The sequence below is a fragment of the Plectropomus leopardus genome, chromosome 8 (assembly GCF_008729295.1).
Source record: "Plectropomus leopardus isolate mb chromosome 8, YSFRI_Pleo_2.0, whole genome shotgun sequence".
NCBI lineage: Eukaryota > Metazoa > Chordata > Actinopteri > Perciformes > Serranidae > Plectropomus > Plectropomus leopardus.
Genome location: NC_056470.1, coordinates 101,265 through 129,211, shown reverse-complemented (window position 1 = coordinate 129,211; position 27,947 = coordinate 101,265). Strand labels below are relative to the sequence as shown.

The 27,947-nt window shown below is 38.2% G+C and overlaps 1 protein-coding gene across 1 annotated transcript; it reads right to left on the bottom strand.

Moving 5' to 3' along the window:
- Nucleotides 1-137: 137 nt before the first annotated feature.
- atp13a2 (ATPase cation transporting 13A2) lies at nucleotides 138-27,557 on the bottom strand. Its single transcript, XM_042491972.1, is given in 30 exon segments — nucleotides 138-424; nucleotides 1,341-1,513; nucleotides 1,948-2,099; nucleotides 2,662-2,885; nucleotides 4,232-4,328; nucleotides 4,449-4,601; nucleotides 5,663-5,742; nucleotides 6,008-6,100; nucleotides 8,192-8,370; nucleotides 8,466-8,590; nucleotides 8,918-9,029; nucleotides 9,171-9,327; nucleotides 10,637-10,726; nucleotides 11,139-11,345; nucleotides 11,431-11,619; nucleotides 11,724-11,770; nucleotides 11,944-12,054; nucleotides 12,575-12,736; nucleotides 13,821-13,952; nucleotides 17,352-17,418; nucleotides 17,524-17,658; nucleotides 19,088-19,157; nucleotides 19,246-19,323; nucleotides 19,444-19,523; nucleotides 19,602-19,668; nucleotides 19,795-19,853; nucleotides 22,036-22,106; nucleotides 22,109-22,202; nucleotides 23,435-23,511; nucleotides 27,461-27,557. Coding segments are annotated over 30 exon segments (3,462 nt in total). The 5' UTR covers nucleotides 27,474-27,557; the 3' UTR covers nucleotides 138-256.
- Between the last annotated feature and the right edge of the window lie 390 nt (nucleotides 27,558-27,947).

Below are 27,947 nucleotides of genomic sequence, written 5' to 3'. Positions count from 1 at the left end.
GCCAAACTGCATGTATGGTTAGATGCACAAGAAAATGTTTTTGTAATTTAGCTAAAGTTGACTGAAACTCAGAAAATATCCAGTGTAATATAATCCTTTCACAACCCCAGGACCACACCAGTAAATCACACTGAAAGTTTTGCATAAAAAATAGTTTTATTAATACATACTGCTGATTGAGTTGGGGATGTAGCTCAGACAGCACATTTTTTGTCTCGGTGATTGACAGTGTCCAACAGAGAGGGGTGAGTAGGTGCTAGCTAAACTGGATGACTGTGTGATCTGTGGGATACAGGGTTTGATTAAGGGGTGGCCATGATTGGGATTCAGAAAGAAGGACGTTCAGACGTTTATACTGTTTTTTGGATGGACGTTTCCCGCGCAGCAATTGAAGACAGTTGAGGATACCCATGTCTATCAGCACCTGGGGGAAAAAAAAAAAAAACAACTGTAAAGTTAAAGGGTTTTTAGGAATATACCACACCACTACTACTGTCTCAGTAACCCATGAAAGTAAGCCAAAGGAAAACTATGTGCTTTGCATTTGAAGATGATTACACTTCTAGATGCAATTTCTTTTTAAAAATTCGGTTCATCTAATGCAGAAAGCAGACAGTCAACCAGCCCTGTTATGTTGGCAAGCCTGCTGTCACCTTGTGTTTGCATGCCGGTTACAAAGTTATATTTGTCAGAAAAGGCTCTGCTTTGTTGGAATTCAAAAAGAATTACAGGGTTCAGCTGGAAGAACTAATCACCACTAACACATAATGGTACAGGAGGATCCAAGATAGCTGATGACATACATGAGCGCTTTTCAATCAATAAATTAGTTCAACAGTAAGTGGAGGTAAGGATTAGGCTTGGGCGGTATTATGATATTTCAGGGTATTTATAAGATATGTTTTTCAATAATGTCATAAATTCGGGCATTCCTCTTTCTATTAAACTCTATGTATGTAGTGCACAGCATGCACCACCAGAACTCAGTCTCCAGTCTCTACTGGTGGAACAGGAAGCTGAGCTGAGAAACACATTGACAACTAGATGTGAAAAGAGAAGTTACAGGACTGTAAAGAGCTGGCGGGTCAGCAGGCAGAGTAAGACTTTGGGGAATAACGGCATGTACAGTGAGACATGTACACATGATCAGATGTTACTGGTCAGCTGATGGCTGATCAGATGCTACATCAACATGATCATGACCATGAAACTATAGTGAAACTGCACTGAGCCCCATTTGAACATACATATCACTAAGACAGAAATACACAAAACCCACAGAGACCTGAACAGCATGGCAGAGGGAAGAGGGATTATCACAGTTTCATGTTATCACTCACCTCCAAAACAAAACAAACGAGGAAGTTTAGAGCAGCCACGGCGACGAGCAGCATTTTGAAATCCATATCGACAAAGCTGTATAGTTCAAGTATTGGAGTAATGGCAGGTCCAGGATACAACACCAGCCACGTCATCACCGCAAAGAGGACTAACAGCAGACCAAGGAAAATCACTGCAAAGACAAGGAGAAAGAGTCCTAAATCTTTAATAAGTTTCATTAGTAATATTATATTCAAAGTGCCCATCATTACAAGTTTTAAAGTTTAGAAAAATATTCTGCTGAGATTAATATTTTGTTTAACATGGTTTCCCTACATAATAAGTAAAAAAAACCCCCAAAAACTCATTTAGAAGTTCTGGATTTGGTCTACACCCCACAGTTGTGACACAGTGCTAAAAAACTAGGTGTGGAGATGGTTCTAGCTCTGCGAGTCTAGCCCTAGTGACCAGTGAAAGAACAGACAGCTAGCATTAGTGTTAAAGGATATATGGAGAAAAGAGATATAAATAAATATGACAAATAGCCAACCAAATTGTCTGCATGGGTCTTTATGCATCATCCTTCCTACCCTAAATCATCATCCTTGGACATGTCTGATGACTCACCGTTGTAGTAGAGAGGTTTTTTGTGAGGGTAGCCCTTAGTGACCACCACAGCCATGATGATGTACTGGAAACCTGACAAGGCAAACACACTGGTGTCCTCCATGTTTGGCAGATTTTCTGTTCCAAACACTGTTGAATTGAGTGGAACATACCTAAAAAAAAAATACATGGGATAAAGGTTTACATTGTATCACAGTATGTCAAGCGTAGACAGGCTCGCTGTCAGGGCGGTCAAAGGGCACAGATGACCCCAGCCTGAGGCCAAGGGAGGCCCATGAAAGGGTCAATGGTTATTACTGAAAGGCATGTATTCTTTAAAATATGTCAGAATCTGACCATTTATCATCAGCACAAACTGTGAAATATGGTTATTTATGATGAAAGGAGGATTCCTATTTTCCTTAGAAATTCAGAAATCCCACTACATTTTTTTAGATTGTTTTTGGGACTTTTGCCTTTACAAGTTAGGAGAGTTTAAGTGTAAAACGGGGAGAGAGAGAGGATGACATGCAGCAAAGGATCGAGGTAGGAATCGAATCCAAGGCCGCTGCAGCGAGGACTAAGCCTCTGTACGTGGGGTTTCCGCTCTACCAACTGAGCTACGGTGCACCCTGAAATCCCACTTAACTGTGAGGGAAATTTCAGTGTCACCAAACACGTGTAAAATGTTTTTTTCCAGCATAATGTGAATAGAAATGAAAGCTCTTTACTCACCAGTTCTGTGAGATGGTGATGAAGAGCGCAGCCAGTTGCCCGAGGACATTCATGCAGGTGTGGATAAAGAGGCTGCCGATAACAGGCAGGGCCAACAGACTGGCTGAGGGTCTGGTGGGGTGCAGCTCGTTACTGGGGCCTCCTTTCCCCATAAAGATGGCCAGCATAGTCACCACGAAAAGGTCACAGAACAGGAACTGCATGTCAGCCAAGGCCGTCCCGACCTGGAAACACACATAATCACAAGTCACGTTTCAATGTATGTGCTGTAAGCAGTCAAGGCCAAAGAACATACTAAAGTCATGAGAGCAGAACTGATGCAACAGGAAGTGGTTTATTCAGGATAAAATTGTTAACTTGTGCTGATTTAGGTTGTAATCATGCACAGAATTTGTCAGGCAAAGGTTTAAAACAAACATCTTCACATGTTAATCTCACAAGACGACATGCAAAGTCAATTTTGCACCTTAAACTGTACAAAGAATTAGAATCGCCATAGGCTTTTGAACGAGGGAGTTCAAAAGCCTATGGGATTTTTCCATTGGATTTTGGCTTATAATAGAAAATAAGCTCTTTGGCAAACAAATGTTTATGATACTTACATGTTTTGTTCAGGAAAAATAATCTTCAGAAATAAACACCACTTTTATGAAATATGAAGCTTAAATGCAATCGCCAAAAGTAAAAAGCCAACATTATGCTATAAGCGCACCGCACTACAATCACAACGAGGCTGTAGGGCTGTGTCCATGTGCAGCGTGGCATGATACGTTCTGTAGTCTCATTTAGTCACTTGTTTACAATCATCTTTTTAAAGAGACAAAAAAGCTTCAAAATTCATCAGTGGGGTACATACTGATGTATTTTATGTCATAAAACAAAACATGAAGGTCTACAGCTCGTGTCAATCACAGACCTCATTTTAGCACCGAACCAAACACCCATTGACTTGCTAACTCATTTCCTGATTTTAGGACTCATTCTTTGGCCACACTATAGACCCGAATGTTAAAATGCCAAACTTTACTTTTTTTATACCTCACTCGTTTCCATGTTGTTAAGGCCCAAAGTTACCCTTGGTTACAGGGCCTCCTGACTGACAGGCTGTGGGGCAGCTCCACCTCTTTCTCCTCCTTATACACTTGCACTTCATTGCACTTTGCGTTCTTTTTGCAGTTTTCAGTAGAAGTGAGTAGCCTTTTTTTGTTTAACATTTTTGTTTTCTCCCGTTTTCTCATTTGAGCAGCCTAGGTTAGAGGCCCTCCTTTTACTGACTTTTGCTTTTGTTAGGTAAGTTTAGTGTTGGAAACATCTTTTGTTCGTTTTTTTGGGCACTGCTCACCTCTGCAGCTAAATAAACTGCACCTTTTGTGTGTCAATCTTAGAGGCATTTGAATACATGCTCTACCACAAGAACATTTCATTAATGCAAAGGAATTTATTGTTAGTTTAGTGGTCTTTCTGCTATTTTGCTAGCAATCAAGTAAGGAAAAGTTGTTGTTTGTCATGTCATAGGCTTGTTACATTAACCTTTTAACCATAATTTGACATTGTGTAAATATCTACTCACTGTGATAAGGATGAGGACGGAGCATAACTGAATGAGGCTGTACAGGGCCATGTACTTAAAGAGACTGAAGGAGGTGACCAGAGAACATCGGCCCTCTCTGCACACACAAAGAGGAAAAACATGTTATCATTTCTTCCACTGCAGATACTGTGCCATGAACATAAACAGTTTGGTTGGTTCTCAAAGAAATCATCAATATTTACTCGGACTTTCTAACCTGATAAGCAGCGGCACACAGCTGATGTTTTCAGTCTTAGAGGTGAAAGGTGACGCGACCGAAGCCTCTGCTTCAGACAGGGAAACTCCAACATCAGCAGCTCTCAGGGCCCCACAGTCATTGGCCCCGTCTCCACACATGCCCACCCGGTAGCTGTAGTTATAGAAGGGAGTCTTATTCAAAGTCAGACTATTTCATAGGCTTTTTTCACTAAGGAGAATAAAACATATATTTTCATGTTTAGCAAAATGTACATTGTTTCTTCCTTAATTGTTATAATATCTGTATCAGCTTACAAAGTCTTGATTTAACCAAGTACAGCAAGCACCACAACTGAGTGATAAAACTAACATGGACGTGCTCTAAGATGCAGTTCCTCTTATGACCTCTAGAGGTCACTTTCAAAGTAACTATACAGAAACAACTGAGAAAACACTGGACTTTTCTCCAGAAATGTAATTTAACAAACACAACACTGATATTTGTGGTGCCACAATTATTTTTACACTACAGACAGCATTCTTATATCAGATATGTTCACTTTCTACATGTTTTTGTAGCTTAAAGGGCTAGGTCACCCCAAAATCAAAAATACACAGCATGTCTGCCGAGTGTTGGAGATATTGGCATGGCAACACAGCTGGTGGGTGTAGTTTGGCAAAAAGAAAATAGTTCCTACATGAAACTGCTCACAACAAGGTCTGTAGAGCATGTTGAGTAACCAGGTCATGATTTCTGGAAAGAAATGTTGCTGTTGAGTTTTTCAAATGTATTTTTTTGCACTTTGAGCACCATAAATTGAGTGCCATTTAGAGAAGGCAGACATCTCTATGATTGATATCTCCGACTCTCAACAACTCACACCAAAAATATCTTGAGTGATAAATAGCACTACAGGTAAGAGGAAAAATATATATTTTTGATTGAATTTGGGGTGAATTGTCCCTTTAAGTTGTAGTCGTGTAATTCTTTGGGTATTTCTTTAGCTAGTTTTTTTGGTTCATGACTGGACAATAAAAACATCTCAGACTTTTATATATGAAAGTTTATCTATTAAACCATTTATCTCAAGTAAGTGTTGGAACTGCAGGTTAATGAGGATTTCTCCTAATACTCCATCATCAGTTGCTGTTAATATATTCCCACGGTCTCATTTTTTTTCTGTTCTTCCTGTGTGTTTCCCCATCCTTCCCCATTTTTGTGTCTGAACTCACTTTAACTTCTGCAGCTCCTTCACCAGCTGGGTTTTCTGGTCAGGAGCCATGCGTGCAAATACCGTGGCTCGCAGTAAAACCTGCAGTGACAGTATATCAAGGAAAGTCAACAAACAGCTCATCACTAGTTTAAACTGAATTCTTGCAATCATCATCCTTGTTATTCAAAGGAAAAAGATGCTTGAACTACAGTCTGTTGGTCTCATGCCTCGGTTTAACCCAAACCCTGATTTTATAACATTTCAGAATTGTCTCTGTCACAACTTCCCTTGCTTGCATGTGACATTTTATTGGCAGATTAGCCACTGTCAGAATATTATAGGGATGAATCATAGCATACGTTACCTTTGGCAGATACTCGGGGAAATGATCACAAAGGGCAGCAAAGGACTTGCCATTAATAGCCAAGTGATATTCAAAACCACCCTGGTACAGGCCCTGAAGGAAGAAAAGAAAAGCATTAATAAAAATGAGCCGAAATTCACCCTCCAGTTTAGAAATGTGGGCCATGACTGTGCTCACTGTGCGACTACTGTGTAACAACTACTTAATCAGTCGGTAAAACAAAGCATACGAATCAATGTTTAAAAATGAGTTAAGAGCATCTATTGCCATATGCTGTTGATGAGAGTCTGAGGACAATGTGCTCTTTTAATGTACTCATTGTCAATATTTGTTTATTTTTTTAATATCATTATTATTTATTTAACTTTTTTCTTTCTTCGTATTCTTTTATAATATCGTAATTATTACTTTGACCATGTTTTTAAAGTCATATTTTACATCTGTATGTTATCTTACATCAAACGTCCTTTTTATGTTACATGTATGTGTGGGGTGGGGCTGCGGTGAGGGGGGCGGTCCTCACTGATTATATCTGTTAACTGTTGTGTTTATTTTATAAACGATGGGTTAGTAACACTGTGAGCCTTGTGTTCTGATAGTAATGAAAATTCATTTTTAAGAAAAGAGTTAGAATTAGCTTTTTGTAGTACAGTTCAAGCTGTATAAGGAGTAATGACACCAATTTTTTTTAGGTTTCCAATCAAACTCAGAGTGGGTGATATGACTCTGCACTGATGCTTTTAATAACTTCTTGAACTTTTAGTATGTTTTATTGGTTGTGCATGGTAATGATTTTTTTGAGCTCCTGACCACAGGTAATTCTCTGTCACTATGTGGCAGACAGTAAAGTTTTCTTGAATCTTGAATCTATATATCACAGTGACAGTATATATCTATATCACAGCACATTAACTGTTCTGTTAAATTCAGTTAAGAGATGATTTTAAATAACCATACTGTACTTCATCACATTTGATTATTTTTTTTCTTTGATTTGGAAATTCAGTACAAACAAAAACCACTGCACACAAGAGGATACTTGTGTTTGAAGAAAAAGAAAACCAAAATCGTTTAAAATGTAAGCTTTAAGGTTCCAATTATTTCAAGTGTTACAGGTTTACATATATACGACGTCACTCTCTTCCACTGTGTCTGCCCACATCATATTAACTTGCGAGGCAGATGAACTGGTGAGATCACAGAAAAATAACAAGATCGTGTGAGAATCCAGCTCTGATTTGTTACATAGCCTGCTGCGAATGGCTACCACGGTAAGAACAGTATTGCAAAATCCAGTTTTTTCCATATTTTCCACTTTAAATTTTACATCATGCTTTTCTAGACTCAAATCCCCAGACTTCTTGGTAGATTTTTCAGACCGTATTTGACATCTGAGTACAATTGACAAGCCTTTGGTAAGCTTACCATAAAGGTTTGGTTACCTAATGCAGAAAAGACAATGTTCAGACAAGCAAATATTTGGGTATTTGTGATGCGATGTACAGGATATACAGTATGCAATTCAAAAATATTGCCGGATTTTCTGTCAAAGTAATTTGGTCGTGGATGTCTGAATTTGGTTCAGAGTTAAGGCACATATTGCTGTTTGTAAGCAGTGATGTAAGGCAGCTATCTCTTGCCTCGCTTTTGAAAACATCAAGCTCGCTGTGACCTGCACTCTCTTACACAGTGGTAAACATTTTGGCTACACTGGCTGCTTGCTCCATGAAAAACACTCTTCTAGTATGATCAATTAATTTTTAGAAATTGTGAATATTATATTTTGTAAAACAGATTAGGGGCAATAGTCTGGAAACATAAGTATATTTCCATTCTCTGTTTTACCCCCATATTTATCCAGACCTGAAAATTATCCAAATCAAATTTAATACTTTTCCATATTGCGTTGGAACCCTGCAAGTCTCTACCTGAGGATACATTTCTACTATTTCAATCTCATCGAACAACCCTAAATAAAGCCCTTTAACTGCAGTCTTTTAAGTCCAAGAGCATGACGGCTTTATTTCCAAACTGCCACTGATTGACTCATTTATTTTGAGAGTCAAGAATATCCTTACATAACATAATTGTGATTCTAGGATATATTTTGACAGCACAGAAAATCTGTAATTAAAACAGACTGATGAGCAGTGTGCTGCAGTGTTGTGTCTAAGCAGTACCAACCCGAGTGATGACCTCTGCTGAGCTCTGGCCAGTGGGGGCTCCTCCGTCTTCCAGGCTAAATCTCAGGGTCGGCATGGAGCGGGCGGTGAGGGGGGTAGCACTGACGAATATCACCTTCTCGTCAAGTCCGACCATCCCACAGGTTTTTGCTACATTGACTGCTGTTAAAATGTTGTCCCCTAGAGGAAGGTCAGAGCAAGATTTAAGAGGTTAATGGCATTTAATTTGAGTCTCTCAACTTCATAAAAACGAGGAAGTGCAAAATATCTTTCACCAGTGACCATGACGCTGCGAAGGCATGCCAGTCTCAAGATGTTAATAACCGGGGCACTCTCCGGCTTCACCAGATTCCTCATCATCAGTAAACCCAGGAACTGCATGTCTTTCTCTACCTCTCCTCTGTGGAAAGATAAACAACTTCATTTCAGTTTGACAAGATTTACAACAAACTCCAACTGTAGGAAAATGAGTCTATACAAAGCTTTGCAGGTAGGAAAATGAGTCTATACGAAGCTTTGCATATGTTGGAAATGAGTATATACGGAGCTTTGCATGTGTAGGAAAATGAGTATATACGGAGCTTTGCATGTGTAGGAAAATGAGTATATACGGAGCTTTATATGTGTAGGAAAATGAATTTTTATGAAGCTTTGCATGTCTGGTAAAATTAGTCTATACAAAGCTTCAGAGCCACATAGAAGCCTGAAACACAGACTGTGTTCTCACCGTTCAATGATCCTAAAGTCTGTGTTCTTGTCTACTGGTTTATAAGCGAGTGCAAGAACTCTGAGGCCTTCACTGGAGAAGTTGCGCAGTTTGCTGGTGAACTGTGCCGGCACTGTATTCATAGACAGAGTAGAGTAGAGTAGACACCATGAAAAAAAATCATTTAAAGTCATTAAAAAATGCTGCACTGTGGTTAAATATTCACACATGAAATGTATATTATTGTAATCATTATTAATATGATGTTACTGACCGGTGTCTGCTCGACAGAGGCTAGCAACCATCTCTGGGGATCCTTTGATGAAAGCGAAAGCTGAGCGTCCGCCGTGAGCCACCGTCACCACACTCATCCTCTGCAGGGCCGAGGAGAAGGGAAACCTCTGAACAATGGCCGTCGCCTCACTTGTTGACTGACAGCAAAGAGAGAAATATCAGTTATGCATAACTTGAAACTCTAGACATATATTAAAGTAGGGGCACAGTAAAAAAAAAAATACAATTACCACCTTTTGGTTGTATGTCTGCTAACTAGTCAGGACTCTGTCTAGACTCGTGTAACCATGACAGCAGACAATACTTCAAATATGGATGTTGCTGCAAAGAAGCTACAAATTCTGAAACACGAACGCTTCACAAACATTTCCCCCTCAGCAGCACATAAGATCTATACAATCAGCACTTTTTTAAGGTGAACACCCAAGATTATTGTCACCAGTTCAGTATCTGGCCAAATGTTTCCCTTCTGTTCCTGAGCTGCAGCTTTGAGTAATTGTAAGAAAAGTGTTTTTGCAGAACATTATGACGTCGCGGTGAAATTGACCTTTGGGATAAAAAAGTCATAATTTTCTCATTGCATCCTATAAGCCAATTGTGTCAAAATTTCTCATAATTAGCATCTGAATTCTTGAGTTATGGCCAGAAACCACAACAAAAACCTTCTCAGTTTATCTTTCAATCCAAGTGTCTGTTTGTGCCAAATTCACAGAAGTTCCCTTAAGGCCTTCTTGAGATATTGTGTTCCCAAGCATGAGACGGATGGACTTCCGGAAAACATAATGCCTCCAACACCACTCTTGCTGCAGCGGACGCATAAAAAGCAGATTATACTGCAGATTTTACACTTCTTAACTGCTGATGTAGCGACTTTCCTTAATCTACACTTAATTCAGGTGGTAATTTCATACATTTACCACAGTCTAATGCCAAGTTTAAGAGATGGAGAGGTCAGCAATGTCCAAGGTTCGATTCTGGCCTTGGGACCTTTGTTGCATGTCATACCCTCTCTCTCTTCTCTCACCTGAAGCTCTTCAATATTTGATAACAATTTTGTTTAGTAAATGCATTTTTGATGAGGTGCTAAGCTTACTGAAAAAGAAATTGCATTTCCTGTGACCCGCTTTCTAATAAAAGTCAGCCTGTGTTTCACCAGTTAAATTCTATTAATGTGAAGCTGCAGCAGTATGAAATGTTTGGTTTGCATTAGCAGTACCTTAATACATCAAGTGTGCCTGTTGGCATCCACCTCATAATACTGCAAAAACATAAGTATAGCAATAATTTCATCACTAGACTATAGGCTTACTATTGTGTTACACTATTCAGTGATAGATAGTGACTTAACTGACATTTATTTAAATAAAAATCTTTGAGATTATTAGTTTAATAACAAATAAGCTCTACTTATAAGTTAATATGAGAGTGATAGTAGGGACTACTCACATGAGTGGGAGGTCTCAAAACAGCCAAAACTCTGTGGCCTCCAAACTCAGCGTCCAGCACCTTTCCATCTCCCTCTGGCTCCTGGAGTGTCTGGAAAATTAGAACATAAAGATACTGATTCAAGCTATATTCGCACAGTATTACATGGAGACCTTCAGTAATTTGCAATAGTTGCAGAGGACATCTTTGATTTTAATCCCATGCCAGTCAGCCATGTCCACAATTTTAAAAAGTTAAAATTAAAGGGAAACTTACCCACCATATTTTGGCAAACACAAAAGTCATTGGATAATGTTAGCCCCGTGTAGTGATTTGGGGTTGTTTTTTTGTTTTTGTCTTTGTTTTTTTTACTGTGTGGGGGAATAATGTCAGTAAAATCGACTAAAATACAGACAATGCTTATCCCGGGCAAATGCAGCGCATGAAACACAGGTATAGTTATGATAGTTCTAAAGTTAAATTCAAGAAATGAAATAATGAAATAAACTTTAGAGTGTCATACCCAACCAGTGGACTCCAGCATCTTGAGCTCCAGAGGGTCTCCGAGGGGCTGTCCTCTCAGCAGCGTCACAGTGTGACAGCAGGCCAGGCCTGAGAGCAGTGGTCCTGGGGGCAGCAGTCTGGGCTCTGGGACCAGCTCTGAGAAACCAGCAGGTCCCCCCTCCATCACTCCCCACACATCCAGACCATCCTCAGTAAGAGTTCCTGTCTGAAGAAAAAAAATTAGTCTGATGAAAGGCAACTTCAGCATGTCAAGTGGCCACAAAACTTCAGCTAATGGACCCCCCCCTCACCTTGTCAAAGCAGAAGATGGACACCTTGCCACAGATGTTGATGCGAGGTGGACTGATGCAGAAGACGCCCTGTTTCTTCAGCCTCCTCTGCGCGTAGATGGTGCCGGTGGTGATGGCAGCAGGAAGGGCGGGAGGCACTGCTATGGTCACAGGATCCAGGCTCCGAATCACCAATTCCAGCCAGGTCGCCTGGACACACATCCAGACACGAGTCAGTGATGTCACTTTCTTCATTGTTGGCATGTCAAATACAAAATATTTAATTTGGCGCGTGCACTGTGACTTGCACTTACATTGCTTCTGAAGAGGACCACAAAGCAGTAAATGGTGGCAATGACAGCTGAAGCAAGGACAATTTAAAAAAAAACAAGTTTATTAAAAGGTCAAGTCATGTTGAAATATAGGTCAAAAAGGCTTGAAATATATAACTTGACTAATTTGTAGATCAGATGACAATTGATTTTTCACACACTATTGAAACAAAATTAGGCAGCTCACTGTTAAGGTGCTTACCAATGAAACCCAGGATGAGCAGGAACTTGGCAGAATCTTGGTAGAAGCGGAAGTCTGTTGGCTGAGGATACAATATGGAGCTGACCAGGCTGCCTTTGGCTGTGAAAAACCCTGAGGATGACATATAAGCAGGACAACTGGCTTGACTTTGAGAGAAAGTATAAGCTCGAGGACCCATTATGCTAATTTTCAGGTATTTGGACCAGGTTCACCTACTTTAATGTGACAAAACCACTTTATTTTCCTCATACTGTTTGTGCTTTAACGGCTGCATTCACGCTCTGTCTGAGGCACTGTCTGTTTAAGCCCCTCTCCCAAAAAAGCCCATTCTGCTCTGAATGGCCTCTGTTTTCAGGTGTTCTATATCTTGGTGTCTTTGCACCTTTATGTCAGATGGAGAATGATTAAACTTTCTTCCAACAAAAAAGACGAATTAAAGCTTCTAAACACAACCAGACATGTTCCAGCAAGAAAATGACACAAAATCAGGGAGAAATTAACTGCATCACATAACATGGGGATGTGTTCATTGAAAACTGCTCTACAGCACAAACTCCACAGATTATCATCAACTTTTAACTGACACCTCACCAAAATGTTACAGACTCAGATAATCAGTGTCTCTACTCACCAGTGCTCGTGACCACGGCGACTGCACCGCTGCCTCCCGGACCTCCCCCTTTGGCCTGAATGAGCTGTGTACCACAGAACAGGGTGTGTCTGCGCTGAGTCTCTGAGCTGTACCTCCCCTCCCCAGCCGGCAGTGGAGTTTTAAGCACTGGGACACTCTCCCCTGGACACAGACATGATCAAACAGATGAATACAGTGACTCCTTATAGGAAGATTTAACCCTTGAACCTGAGCAAGCTGGCTTGATTTCTTTCAAAAACATGGGAAGAATGCAACGAGCAATAAAAGAAGAAACAATCCAAAAATTAGCAAGCAATTTGAAAAAATAAAATAAATGTAAGAAGAAAAAAAGAGTAAAAGAAAAGCAAATGACCTGAAAAATGTGCTTAAAATTCTAATAATTCTGTAACAAAACTTTAAATATGTAATTATGATAGCTATGAACACAGTTGTTCCCAAGCCTTTTCCTTTTTTCCCCTCGACATTCTCCTGATCTACTAATTCTACAAATTTTTGTGATTTGTGGAAGATTTCTCACCTGGTTGCTCTTAGCTGTATTTTCATGTTTCTGAGAGAAATTGCTGCTCACTGTTCTAAGGTTTACATAGTTGTGAAAGGCTTCTGAAAGCAGCACAAGAAAAGTAATGTCGCTCCAGATTAGAACGGGTTAAAACAAGCTGCAGGCAGACTGTGGAAAGAGTTGGCATCACATACTTATTAGCTGCCAATTGTGAATGCTTCTGTTAGGATGCTGAAGTAAGTACAGAAACTGGAGAAGACATTTTTTCAATTAAAATTACACTCAACACACAACTAAAAACATGAGTATTTTTATTTCTAGGCTGAAATTATAATGAATTACAATTTGGTTTTACTTCAGTTTTTGCTTTGATGCTATTAAGAGGTCTGGAAACCACTTTACTGCACTTCCTTTTTTTATTACTAGTTTTTGTTAAGATTTTAAAGGTTTTCCAAATCAAAATAGTTAGTCCAGCAGGTGTAAAAAAAAATGTATATCTTAAGTACCTGTAACTCATGTACCATGCAAACCATAGCACTGTCATTAAGAAACAAAAAAATCAAAAGCTTGAACCTTCACATACCACAAATTTATATACTAGCTCATTCCTTTGATGATCTGGCATCAGTGTGCAGTTATCTTGAAAATGACTTTTGATGACTGCGACTCTGATCAGCTTTTAAGATGAAAGGTGAAAAAAAGGTGGTGTTGAGGTTTGTTCTTTACCTGTTAGCATGCTTTCGTTGACCAGGCACTCCCCGGCCAGCAGGGCAGCGTCACAGGGCAGCAGCAGACCTTCCTGAGGGATGATTAAACAGTCGCCGGGGACCAGCTCCACTGAGCTCACACACTCCTCCACTGAGAAAACACACAGCTAGAAATGAATGTCCTTGTAGAGAGTCCTGGGTTTAATGACTTTACTTGGCCCAATAAAATAAAACTACTTCCTTAGTTACTTCTGTACTTTTACTCACAGTAACAAAGAGGGTTAGAGGAGACTTGTATGCAAGACACAAAAGCTACAAATTTCTTCTTTTTTTCCTCCATTCACCCAAAATTCAAATTAAATTTTTACCATAGAAAATTTTAAATACACTATTCTTTTTTCCTGCAATCTACCAGAATCTTTCTTAAGCCTTACGCACTGTGAGGTGCATTTTATGCACTTTTTATTCTTCTTTATTTTGGATAATTTTGGCTGCGTTCATGCATATGGCATTAATGTCGGAAAGACTATTTTTTTTCTTTTATTTTGGAATGTCCAGCTCAGCTCCTTCAATGAGTCTAAAATACACTGTGGAAACTAAACTGTTACAGTCATAGTGTTAATTGCAAAAAAATGCAAAAGTAGAAACCCATTCAAACTGACATTTTTTTTGATCCAACAGCCATCAAAGCATAAAAAAACATACACTGTATTATTTCTGGGTGTCATTCTGATGTTTTGCCTTGGGATGTCTAATTTTTACTATTTTCCACCTGACAATGTCATTTTTACCATATTTGTTATATGGAGAAAATACATGCTATTTCCATTAGGTGCAGTGTCACAATCAATGTTGCTGAAAATCACTGACATATCCCAGGCTGTCATCATCAAAAAAAATCAACTTTCCATGTGGTATACTGAAAATATTTGTTTTTTTAATGTAAAAGCAAGGTGGTATCATGACAACAACCTGGCATTTAAAGGGTTAATATTCTCAAAATGAATAAATGTTTGATATTTATGATTAGGACTGATGTTGGTTAAAAAATTAAATAAATGAAAGTAATAAATAATATAGGTATAATATAAGGTATAATATTTCTTAAAGCTTGATTCTGAATAGCACATGTTGTGCACAAAGAGATACGACTATGTGTAATATTAAAGCGGGCCCTAAGGGTTAATATGTAGTTGTAGCAGTAAACAGTGTGGCTTTGAGCTGTTTTTTTTGTTCTTTTCCTTGCTGCTGAACGTCGCTGTAAAGCAATTGGTAGAACACACAAAAAGCTCATTGCGGTTTTGCCTCAAGGGAAGAACTAGCCACATTAAGGTTTGTTTTTTTTGTCAACAATGCTTCTGCTGTTTATATTAAGTGTACAGTGTATTGATGAAACCTAAGACTTGCAGTTTGTCATTCTCACATGACACATCTCACATGTTTTGTCATCTGAGAATGGACCTGATAGGTGTTCCCACAGGGATCAATTATCAGCACTTTACTTTTCTGTCTCTACATCAGTGACCTCCCCTATGTATGTCACAAAATAAATGTACAAATGTATGCTAATGACACTGTTATCTATACTCTAGTGGCAAATAAACTTACATCAATAATGGAGAAAGAAGCAGTATGGCTTCATCACTCCTGTCCAGTGTTGGGTCAATAAATGTAATATCTAAAGCACTACTTTTTTAAACGGTAATGAATTATTTATTTAATTACTTCTTGTGGTAAATAATCTGATGCACAACTCATTGTATACCTTTTTTTTCTGCAACATCACCTGAGATGCATTGTCATTTAATTATCAGTAAGTAATAAAACATTAAACCTTATATATGCTGCACATCAGCACAAAACAAGGCTCAGGAGTATCGGGAAGACTCTGGCAGCAGGCTGTAACCACCTTATACGAATATAAATTGCCTTAAAATACTAAATCAATAGGCCTCAATAAAAAAAGGCAACTGGCCTTCCTTACACCATTACATGATGACAGACTTAAAAAGGGAAAAACATGTTTTTTTAAAATGGCATATGAACTGCATCAAAATACGCCACTGGGGCAGTGTCCCGAAGATCAAGGAAGCAAACATTACTTTAAAAAAAATTTTTAAACCTTTTTTAGATGACTGAACAACCATGACTGTTCTGCAAATACCATATGCATTCTGTGACTATATATATGGTGAATATATTTTATAGTGCTTATTGTGTGTATGCATATGCTGTCTGTTCTGTTGTTCAGCTGCCTGGGGACTGGGGTGAAAATACGCATCTGGCTATATTTCTGTGTAATGCATTACATGTCAAGTGTTTGTTATATGTGGTCCCTCTCAAATAGATTTATAAATAAAATAAATAAAAAACAAACATGTTGACTGTATGACCTTCTTCAGTAAACATTTGTGAAGCCATTTTTTTCAAAGCTTCTTGCATTGTTTACGTACATGTTCTTCTCTTTTTTTTAATAAAAAAATGTGGGGAACTACTGGTACTAACATTGTTCCATAGTGCTACAAGTAGTCAAAACTCCACAGGTTACATTCAGTGACTTTGCTACACTTTGGTGCAATTTACTTTACTTCCCCTACGGAGGACTGAGTACATCAAATGTACAGTAGAGATATATCATAGATATAAAATCCCAGAGATAACTCTACAGATGATTGCCTAAACTTCTACTTTCTACTTTTGATTTCCAGGTGTGAGAAAAATGAAGTGAAACACCGGTGGTTCAAGAGATGCAGCTATTCATGGAGAATATGCCGCAACTATAATTTTCTTCCACTTCAAACAACACCTGGCTACAGTATCGGTTAACAATAAAAACCCCACCCTTTACTCTTTCAGACACCGTTTAAAATATCATTTATCACTATATGAAACGATTGTTATGAATCAAAACTTTGGTTGCAACAGCTGAGATTTTCATGGTACGATAACCATCTCAGAAAATATCACTGTTTTACATTATCACAGACATATGGAATTATTATCATTATTCAGTAAGAATAACTCTTAGAGGAATGAAAACAGGAGGATTAGTTTGGTTGGACAAATGTTTTATCACTATGATTAAGACTTGAAACTGTTTTTTAAATGAAAGTATGTGTAAAAAGTCCCTTTTCCTTCTGAAAATAACTGAAATAAAGATGAGATTTTCCATCCAGTTGCATTCATTTTCAATATCATAGATAAGCAAATGTACATGTTATAATAATCTTCAACTTCAATATCACAGTATGCCTTAAATCTGGTATATCACTGAAATCCTAATCAAAACCATAAACTTTTTCACCAACCCGCCAACTCCAAAAGTTCTGTTCATGTCAAGGCCCACTGTTATTACTCTGCATCTGACTTGTTCCTTCAGCAGGCTAAAACTCTCACTGTGCAAAAATCTTTGTCTTTTTTAAAAATTTCTACCAGTTTCACCCTCAGATGAAACACATTACTGTCAGCAAGACGCCAAATCCATGGGGATTATTTTTCTGAAACTACAAGAAATTCACATTTAAAGAAGAATACATTTGCAAAAACTCACCTCCTGAGGCTCTCCGTATTGTGACGTCTGTGACTAAGCGGGCCATGTTGTGAAGGGTGACGCTTTGCTGTAGAGTAAGGTCAAATGAGGTCTCTCTATTATTTACATCTGTATCCAGAGATACACATAAAATAGATTATGATCGGATTTAAGTATTCCACTATAGGCTCACCTTGCGGATCTCATAAAGTGAGATACAAATGGAGAAAACGGAGATAATAAATATACACAAGGCGTACAAATAGTAGTGATCGATGGTCCACAGGGTGATGCTGAACACTTGGAAGACATAAAATGGGTTGAGGACCTGAAGGAAAGGATAAAGAGAGACAAAAAGGAAGGAGCAGGTTAAATTTGGTACTTCACCTGGATTTTTTATGATGGTTTGGAATTTTAACCATCTTTACAAAAATTAACATTACGATGTCACAGTAAAGTTGACCTTTGACCTTTAGAATAAAGTGATGACATTGTGTTTCCCATTGTGTGAAACTTTGTCACAATTAGCAAACAAATTCTAGAGATATGGACAAAAACATGTTTTGTGAGGTTAAAGTGACCTTTGACCACCAAAATCTAAAAAAATTAACTCTTAAATCCAAGTGGACGTTTGTGCCAAATTTAAATCAATTTCCTCAGGGCCCTCTTGAGATATCCTGTTCATGAGAATGCTACGGACAAGGTCGCAATGGCCTTGACCTTGCACCTTCCACCACCAAATTCTAATCAGTTCATCTCTGACACAAAATAAACGTTTGTGTCAAAGAATTTCTCTCAAGATGTTCTTGAGATATTACATTCACAAGAATAAGACCACCAAAATCCAATCACTTTGTCCTTAATTCAAAGTGATCTTTAGGGCCTAATTTGAGGAAATTTCCTCAAGGCTTTCTTGAGATGTTACATTCACAAAAATAGGACAGATGGACAACCAGAAAACACACTACATCCAACCATGACTATCACTGACGCAGGAGCATGAAAAATCAATCCCAGGCATTATAAAAGACAGCTTTCAATTTAATTCAGACAGCTTTATTAATCCCGCTTGGGGAGATTAGAGAGTTAAGGGCAGCATATTAAGACTACAAAACAATATACAGACACAAAAACATGCATAGTAGCATTCACTATATAAAACCAGGCAAGTGCACCAGGAGCAAAAGAATGAGGATAGGAATAAAGTGCCAGTAGTTAATATAATGCACAGTATTACAGTGCAGTATAAATCATACTGTATACAGGTGTATAACACCTACAGGGAATTTAAAAGTCTGACTGCCGAAGGGATAAAATATTTGGAATGGCGATTTGTTTTCTCTCTGTTTCACTCCAGTGATTTTAGAAGAGATTTTTACAATACTGTTAAGGCTGTTCCTGTCTTTACCTGTAAGGCTCTGACATCAGCAAATAAAAGGATAACTTGAAAGACTCTCAATAAAAAGACTGGCCTGACAGAAAAGGAGCTCAGTTTGTGGAGAAGATGAATTCTTTGCAGCCCCTGCTTCACATCAGCCTCAGTATTCACATCAAATTTAAGATGATCGTCAAAGAAAGTGCCTCAGTATTTATATGACGAGACAATTTCCACCTTTTCATTGTGTGTGATGCTCTCTGTAGCAGCATCTCTGTTTCATCCAAAATCAACGATTAGTTCTTTGGTTTTAGATACATTGAAGTCTAGGAAATTGATATCACAGTATGAAATAAAATCGGTAAGGACATTCCCATCTCACCTCCTCAAACAGCAGCTTCAAGTAAGGCTTCACAGGCACGTCAATAAGGTTGGGCCCATACATTTGTCTCCTGAAAGAAATGTATGTCATGAATAACTCAGCAGTGCCCTCTGAGACAGTTTATTTCCTCTTATATTTAAACACCTTTTTTTTTTTACCTCAAGCTCTGCTCCAGGTGACTCAGGCCCTTTTGGAAACCGTACAGGTCCTTACAGGTCCAGTCCTCATTGAGGACACTACAGATAAACATGAAGGGGTTCAACATTATGGTTAATCAAAAAGGAAAGATTTGACTTACAAGCCATATTTTGAAAACATAACAAGAGTCGAAGCAGAAAGTAACACTGCGTCAGTACCTGACACGACAGTAAGCTCCCTTCCTGTCCAGCCACATGTAGCGCAGCCCTTCAAACAGGTAGTAGCGCAGCAGAGTTTTCTGTAATACAACATTGATCACTTTTAGCCTGGGAATCTTTCAGCACGTTCTTCTGCCAAACATTAACCTCTTCCTTACCTCCTCCTTGTGCAGCTGAACTGTATCTCTCCATTCATTGTCCTCCATCTCGACCAACAGCTCCAAACTGAAAGAGACAAACCAAGAGAGTATACAGTTTTCCTTTTGTCTTCTTAACATCTTTTTTTAGGAATGTGCAAAGTGCAGACAAGCTAATGGTGATGCTGTCAGAGGACAGAGACATGAAGCTTACCTGCCCTCCCTAACCTCCTCTGTGAGGACCTCCACCACATGCTGCTGCCCAAAACTGTCCTGAGGAAATATAGCACAGATCCATCAATGACTGCTGTAAGCTGGATACTAGACCAACCTTGATATGCAGTAAATCAGAGAATAACACAGAATACTGCCATAGACATGGTCTTTTTCATGCAAAGCTAACATCAACTGTGATTACATTCACACTAACATTCCAATATTATTCAGAATATGACGATATTCTGGATTTGATATCGGTCAGGTAAAAAGCAAATTCCACGTAGATATTCCGAATGAGGTCTTTTTCTTAACCCTTTGAAACCTGGATTGACATCAATTTTCTTGTGCTTGATCAGATGCCTGTTACAGATACTTAAACCTTTGAACCCTGAGTAAACTGCTTTGATTTCTTGGAAGAAAGAGGAAGAAAGTAATGAGCAACTTGGTGAGAAAAGTTCTACAAATGGCAAAAAAAAAAAGTAGATTTACAAAAGTGTTTTTTAAAAGATCTTGGAAAACAATTGCTAGAGAACTATATATAAGATTATCATATTTATATTTCAGAATTATTTTATAGAATGAAAATAACTTGAGCAGTTTTTGTTATGCATATGGTATATACAGTCCATCTAGCCCACAGTTTGCAATACTAAGGTAAAGATTTGTGCCTAAAGAGAAGTGGTCAAAAGAAAAATCCTGAAAGACATGGATACAGGTTTTTGGATAATAATTAACCACCTCCTTAAAAACGTAAGCATTGGAGTATTATTTATTCCACATTTTGTGTGTAGACCGGTATGAGTGTGAATATTTGACACTGCACAAAAAATCAAAGTTGCTAATCATTAACATATCCTAGGCTGTGATTTTATATATGTATATATATGTGTAGACAGTCCATCCAGGCCACAGTTTGCCATACTATATATATATAATCTATTTAGCATGTTATAAATTACCATTTGTCACATTAATGTTTGTGATTGTCATTCCCATCTAAAAACATAGTGTCATCATGACAAAAACCTGGCATTTAAAGGGTTAAAATTCTGAAAAATAATGAATATTTGATATTTATGATTAGAAAAGCAAACTCAACGAAGCAGAAAATCATATTATTGTATCATATTTTTAAAGCACGATTTTGAAAAGCGCATTTTGTGCGCAGAGCGATGGAAGTGTGTGTAACATTAAAGCGGGCCCTAAGGGTTAATTCACCCTTTCATGCATGTAAATCAAACAGATGGTAAGCAGCTTGGTAATAAATACTGGCCAGAGACTGGTTAAGCAAACTCAGTTATTACAGCAATCTGACTGATATGGATTTTTGAAGACTAATATTGTAATATTATAATAACTGAAGCTGGTAATTGCTAGAATTATTTTGTGTCAATGTGTGTACTTGTCAAAAATGTATTTCTTGCAAGTGTTGAAAAGCCTCTGCAACAGCATTTTAAACGTCAACCTGTCAAACTATTACTTAAGCGCTGGTTTTATTAGAGCACATAAAAGGATAATGTGGGACAAAGTTAAATGCAGGTCAGGTGCAATCAGGGTTCCTGCAGCTTAAGGTGTGTTACTTTTCAGACTTTTTAAATTTTTTAATGTGACCTGGAATTGAGTTTAAACCCATTTTCAAATAACCAAAATTAAAGGACAATTTCATTTTGCCCAAAAATACACTGTAGCATAAAACATGACATTTTAGAAAGAAAAAGATGATCTCTGTAAAATGAGTGGAAAACATGGGAGACATTAATCTATGTTTTCATAAAAGTATCCATTTAGTTTACCAACAGAAGTGGGAATTATCTGGCACTTCTGGTCGGTTTTTCTGGGCGACTTTGTGTTTCTCAATCTGCATGTGAGATTCCACTATATACATTTCCATCATGACGAGTTTAAGAAAAGGAATTTATTAAATTAACAAAACTACAGATGTTGCCTATCATTTTGAGATTTTACAATGCAATGTCAGAAAAAAAAACAGTTCATAAAATCTTACTTCCAATGTCTGGGCATTTTTAAGACTTTTGAAACAATAATTTGAGGCCATCTAACATTAATTAATGCCCTATTTTTAAATAAATAAATTCAATGCCTATTCAGGCTTTTTAAGGATCTGTGGGAACCCTGGTTGCAATTCTTACAATGCCAAGAGAAATCCAGATTCAGTAATAACTGCAGGTGCCAAGTGGGTTTTAAAATATGAGAAGGAATGAATTGATTTTCTCACTCTTATTAGCAGAATATCTGCCAAAGCCAGAGGACAGGAGCAGCAGCGGGCAAGGACAGCAAGCCGGGGCGCCAGTGAAACACAATCAGGAGGAGACCCAAGGACAGCGCCGCAGCCAGACGACACAGCCAAACCCGCCAGCGCACCCACTTATAGCCCTGAGCATCCTGGTGGGGAAAATGAGTCAGACAATCCATTCAGATTCAGGTTCATTTCCATACAGCTGGTTAGCTTATCAAAACACCTATTACATGATAAATAGCCATTGTCAAAAGTCAGATTGCGGCGGCAGATTTCAACAAGGGCACCTGAACCAAACATGACAAAAGATACTGATTACTCTGTATCTGTGCAGATGGCAAGGGCATAGAGACCCATCCGCACTATTCAATTCTACATTTACAGGAGAGATGAGAAAACAAGCTCTTTATCAAGATAAAAAGTAGGTTTGTAAACTCTGTAAAAATGTGTTAATCACTATACAATTCATTTTTTGCAAGAATATTGGTCATATATTATTTTGTAACTTAATTTATTTTGTGTACGTACTTTTTCTTTTTACTAATACGTCTAAAACCGCAAGGTGACACATGCTTTGCATTGTGATGGTGTCTTGTAATCCCATGTGGGAAGGGCCAGAAAAGGCTAACTAACTAATTATTTTGGGACTGTCCCAAACTCAACTTGTACTGGAAGGACATTCACAAAACCTTACGCGCAGTGTGTAATACCTTGAGAGACTCTCAGTCTGGGTCATGTTGTGTTTCTGAAAGAGGGTTACAAAGCTCCTGCAGAGCTTTTTGGCAGCAAGTAAAAAAATTAATCATTAGAAAAGTGGCTTAACCAAGTACCACTCACTTTGGAAGACTGGTATGTAATAATTCAGTAAATATTTTAAAATGGAAAAGCTGACCTTCTCGTTGAGGATTCAAAAGAATAAATTCAGTTTCATTAAAACTGAGACGTTATATACGGCAAGTTCCTTACAACTTTTTTTTTATAAAGTCAAGGAAAAATTTAAATAAAAAATGAATAAATAAAAATAGCTTTTAATTAATTAATTCTATCTGCAATCATTAAAATATAACCGCCACAATGACAAATATCTGTCCCCATAATTGGCCGGGCTTCTCACTTGTTGACCCTGTAAGTAAGTGATCGTATGTGGATTTGGAAGTAGTAGGATCTGGAATATTTGCTGTCTTTTAACAAAACAATGAGGGATAGAGTAGAGAAGGGGAAAGAAAAGAAATGCAGTTATCCTGTAAATTCTGCTATATCTGCATTATACACTATAACTGAAAGTATAGTAGAGAAAAAAATCTGTATTTTTGGAAAAAGTCACAAGTAAAAATGAAAAAAAAAAAAAAATAAATAAACAAACCATGGAGCCTCTTACCATGTGTGAGTCAGGGCTGAGCAGGGGGTCCCGTGGACTGGGTGAGGGGAGTCCGCTCTGCGGCTCCTCCACACTACCTGCAGTGCAGGTAAACACACCGTTAATGAATCATTTCCTGTACTGCAATCTTTACATTAACAGACACACCCTCACAGCAAACACTGATAAACCACTCACTGTAACGTGCAAGTCCATGCCGTTCACTGCATAACTGGGCTTGTTTAAATCCCATCTTTTGTATGAACTCAGTGGACTGTCAGTTTCTGACTACTGGGCCAGCTGGGTTAACTGCGTTAAGGAGAGCTCATGCTTCATGACCAGCTTAGACACCCTTTAAACTTCACGGCACAATACAAAGAGCCAAACTTAAGGAAAATATGCGGGATGTGAGATAGTTAAGGTTATCCCGATGCACACACATGAGAGCGACTGTTTCCTGTCGAAACATTAACCTTTAGTGGCTACGGAGGAGCATAAAACATCCATAAAGTATTATACGTCTGCTATAATCTCAGAGTGAGGTCAATGGAGGTATACAATAACCGAAAATATGAGGAGTAAAACCATAAAGAGGAGTAAAGCAAGTTGTTTGTTTAACCCGCGGCGCACTTCCGCCTAAAGCTCTGGATACGCCGTAACAAAACCAACTTTTTTCATATTAAAAGACATTTAAGGTGAAAACTCAACTTACCGTTGACAAGAGACCGCAAGTCTAAAAATAAATATTTCCGCCAAAATGATAAATACAGCCTGTAGACCAGAGTACCACCGCTGTTGTTTCACTACCTTTCTTTCTTTTAATACCTGCGTGCGATGTGACGACGTCTGATACCTGAATACTTGTTTAACCGGCTTTTAAGGCAAATCTGATACACGAGTCCCGACGGCCATTTGTAACGACGAATGAACGAAGAATCAACATTTTCGCAACGAAGAAATGAGGGAAGAAATTATATTTAACCCGTTTGTTTCACACTGTTGCCAAGACTGGTAATAAATGCTGCATGCGCTGAGACACAGATGCTGCAGGATCATATCAAACACGGCGCTGGCAGATGCGTACATTGGAGGGGGGGAGCACAGGGTACACGTCCCCCTAAATATTTAGAAGTTGTGCATTTTTCCCCCTAGATAAAAAAAATTACAGTAAAAATTGAGCAGGGGCTGCGTTCCTGGCTTTTGTTATAACATGAAAGAGGCGTTTTATTTTGAAAAAATTTAAAACATTTACATCACAGCTTGTTGCAGGAATGGCACAAATTAAGTGTGAAAAAAATCACCAAAGAAGAAAATTAAAGGTACAGTGTATGAGGTTTAGAGGGATTTATTGGTGAGGATTAAGATTTCAGCACCAGCTGAAACTTCTCCTGGTTAGAATTGAAGAAGAATCAAGTGAAACACTTAATAAAAGCAGTTTCACATTACAAATCAGTGTTTCTCCGACCATGTTTGGCATGTTGGTGACAGACTGCTAGCCTACCACCCGCTAATATGCGCTAACATTCTTTTTCTGATAATATAAGATTCAGACGTGCGGGAGGTTTTACCTACAAACTGCAATATCTGCAGAGGTCTGGTAAAAACACTGATGCTCTCATTGGAGGAGGCCTGTGAATTATGGTGGCCGACGAGAAAATGCAAATGGCCCTATCTAGATGTTTGGTTTGTCTGTCCTGGGCTACTGTAGAAACACGGCGATCTTCGTAGATGAAAACCGGCTCCCTATGTCGATAAAAACAGCTCATTCTAAGGTAATGAAAACAAAAAAATGTTTATTATCAGGTGATTATAAACTAGAAAAAAAAAACAGTTATTATATTAAATTCTACTTTTACTAGTATACCCCCTCCCTCCCAAATATTGAAGCAAAATCTATACCCTTGGGAGCTGGTATAATATGTTGCCAGTTTTATTACCATTATTAGCCCATTAAATCACCAATAACCTGACAGTAAGGCAGTCAGCATTGTAGCGTCTGATAAAGGAAGGTAAAAACTCATGAAGCATTTAAAATATTTTTTAGGTTTTACTCTCCTATAGCACCAACATGCCAGTCTTATCAAAGTCGCCACCACCACACATCAAAATATAAACAGTTATCAAGTTATCATTAAGGAAATAGTTTCTTTATGATAAGAGATAATGTTGAAGGACACCAGGTCGAATGTTCATATGTGTATTGTGTCCTACTTGTTGCTCTTGCACTGTGTGGACATTAATAGACATACACAGCACAAAAGACACAGAAGTGAGTCATCCGTTTTGTTATAGTGCATGATTGTAGCGCAATCATGTCATTCACATGATTGTAGCAATAACGTGAAAGCTTACCAAGGCAAATGCAAGTGAGTTATTTTGCTGAATCACATGCTTCCTTTGTTCAAACTAGGCCAAGCTCTACCAAAAAGTAGCCTAAAAAAGTATCTGGTCTAAAATCAAACCCCACAGGCTTTTGAGTTTAAAGTGGTTCCTCGTGGTTTGCTGTTTGTTAGGCTAATAACCTAAAGACGTATCTCTTTGGGGAAAAAAAGCTACACTGTGGCCAGTATTTCCTTAATCTCTAAAGTGATACTGAATTTCAGCTGCTTTGGAGTAACAAATTCACTCACATGCCTCGCCTAACTACACTATGTCAAGACACACAGGAATACCAGGCATCAGAAAGTCATGATTGTTTCTCTTTTAAATTATCTTTGGAATCAGTCAAAACCTCTGTCCAAAGGGCATTTGAAGGAGATGATGACTAAGGCCACAGTAGATATTATATTCTTTCAAATATGACTTCATAAATCCTGTTCTGTCCAATGAGATGTCGATAATTGCTCTAAGAAAGCCCAGGCTTTCAGTTTCATCTTTAACCAGATCATTACACACTGCAAACTTCCTGCAATGTCAAAAAAGGAAAATGAGGATCCACAATTGACAAGTCAGACATAAGACAGTCATTTAAGCTGATGATGCAAAAAAAAAAGGCCTTAACCTCTAAAAGCACCTTCATCTACAAGCTGTGCCAAGGCCGACAGCCTGTACACTCAATTGTTTTGGTGATTTCTTTCAAAAGTATGGTAATAAACTGTAATGATCAACAAAGCAAGAAATGTCCCAATAATTGAAAGAAATTAGACTAAAAGGTGACAAAGACAATGACCTGTATATTAGGTTTTTTTTTTGAAAGTGTGAATAAGTATTAGAATTTTGAATTTTCTGCACTTTTTTGGCTCGTTTTTGTTTGTTTATGGGATTTTTTTTTTTTTTTAAAAAAAAAACATCAACTTTTTTCGACTTAATTTCAGGTAATTTTTTTTTAACTTTAAACTAATTTGCTTTTTGCTTTTTTCAAACCATTTTTCTTAGGTTTCAAAGGGTTAAATCATAGAAACTTTGTTATATTATCATAGTAGTGTCAGCAACTATAGTAATAATACTAGTAGTGGTAGTAACAGTAGTAGTAGTGGTTGTAATAGTAGAAGACTACGATGTAAAGCGCACAGACTGGAGCTGAGCCATTACTGGACTTATTAGGCCAATATCTATATTTGAAAATTCAAAGCTGCGCTGATTAATATTTCTACATTAATAATCCAGTGTCTTTTATTATTTTGGTTTCCCAGCCCGCACCTGTTTTGGTTCATTTTTGTGTTATTTTATCTTTCGTTGCTCATTGTCTTCTTCCAATGTTTTTGAAAGAAATCAAGCCAATTTGCGCAAGTTTCAAAGGGTTAACCAAACCTGTCATCTCTAGCTTCATTATTAAACAGTAGTCTCAACGTTTCACAGATAGCATTGAAAGCTAACGCCATTGGTGATGGTTTGCTGAATTTGTTTCACCGAATAAATGTTGATATTTTTTGGAGAACTAACCGTAGATTATTCTGTCAGTTTTTACCGCCATATAACCTGCAGCCAGTCAGCCAGTCAGCACTTATCAGTACAGCACACACAGTCTAGCTGGTTCCAGCTAATGATTAGCAAACATTTGTTCAGCTTTAGTCTGCTCTCGTCACTAAAGGCTCCGTTCACACTCACCACGCCTATCCATCCTCTGGTCACGATGACAGCCTCCACATTACCTTGTTTCACACTATCTTAACCTATGAAAGTGACGGAGTGTGTGTCTACTAGAGACGTGAACTCCTCGCAAAACATTTAGCTCCGTCAGCCCCAAAACACACGCCTCTACGGGAAGTCGCGCGCCCAAAACAGTCACGAGCGCGCCGTTGTGTGTAAAAGCCACATGATGGCTTGCTTCACGAGCGTCGTTTACTGTTGATCGACCCCCCCCCCCCCCCCCCCCCCCCCCCTTTATAATTATTATTTTATTTTTATTTTTTGTCATAGTTCAAGTTATTGAGGTGTAAAAAACAAAAAAAAAAATTTCTTCTTCTCATTTATCAATGTTGTATAACATGTCCCTTATAGTGGACATCGGGTCAACAGTAACCTACAGCAAATTTACATTATAAAATTAAATACACTTTTTAGACATGTTACATTTAAGTTATTGTGCATGCTG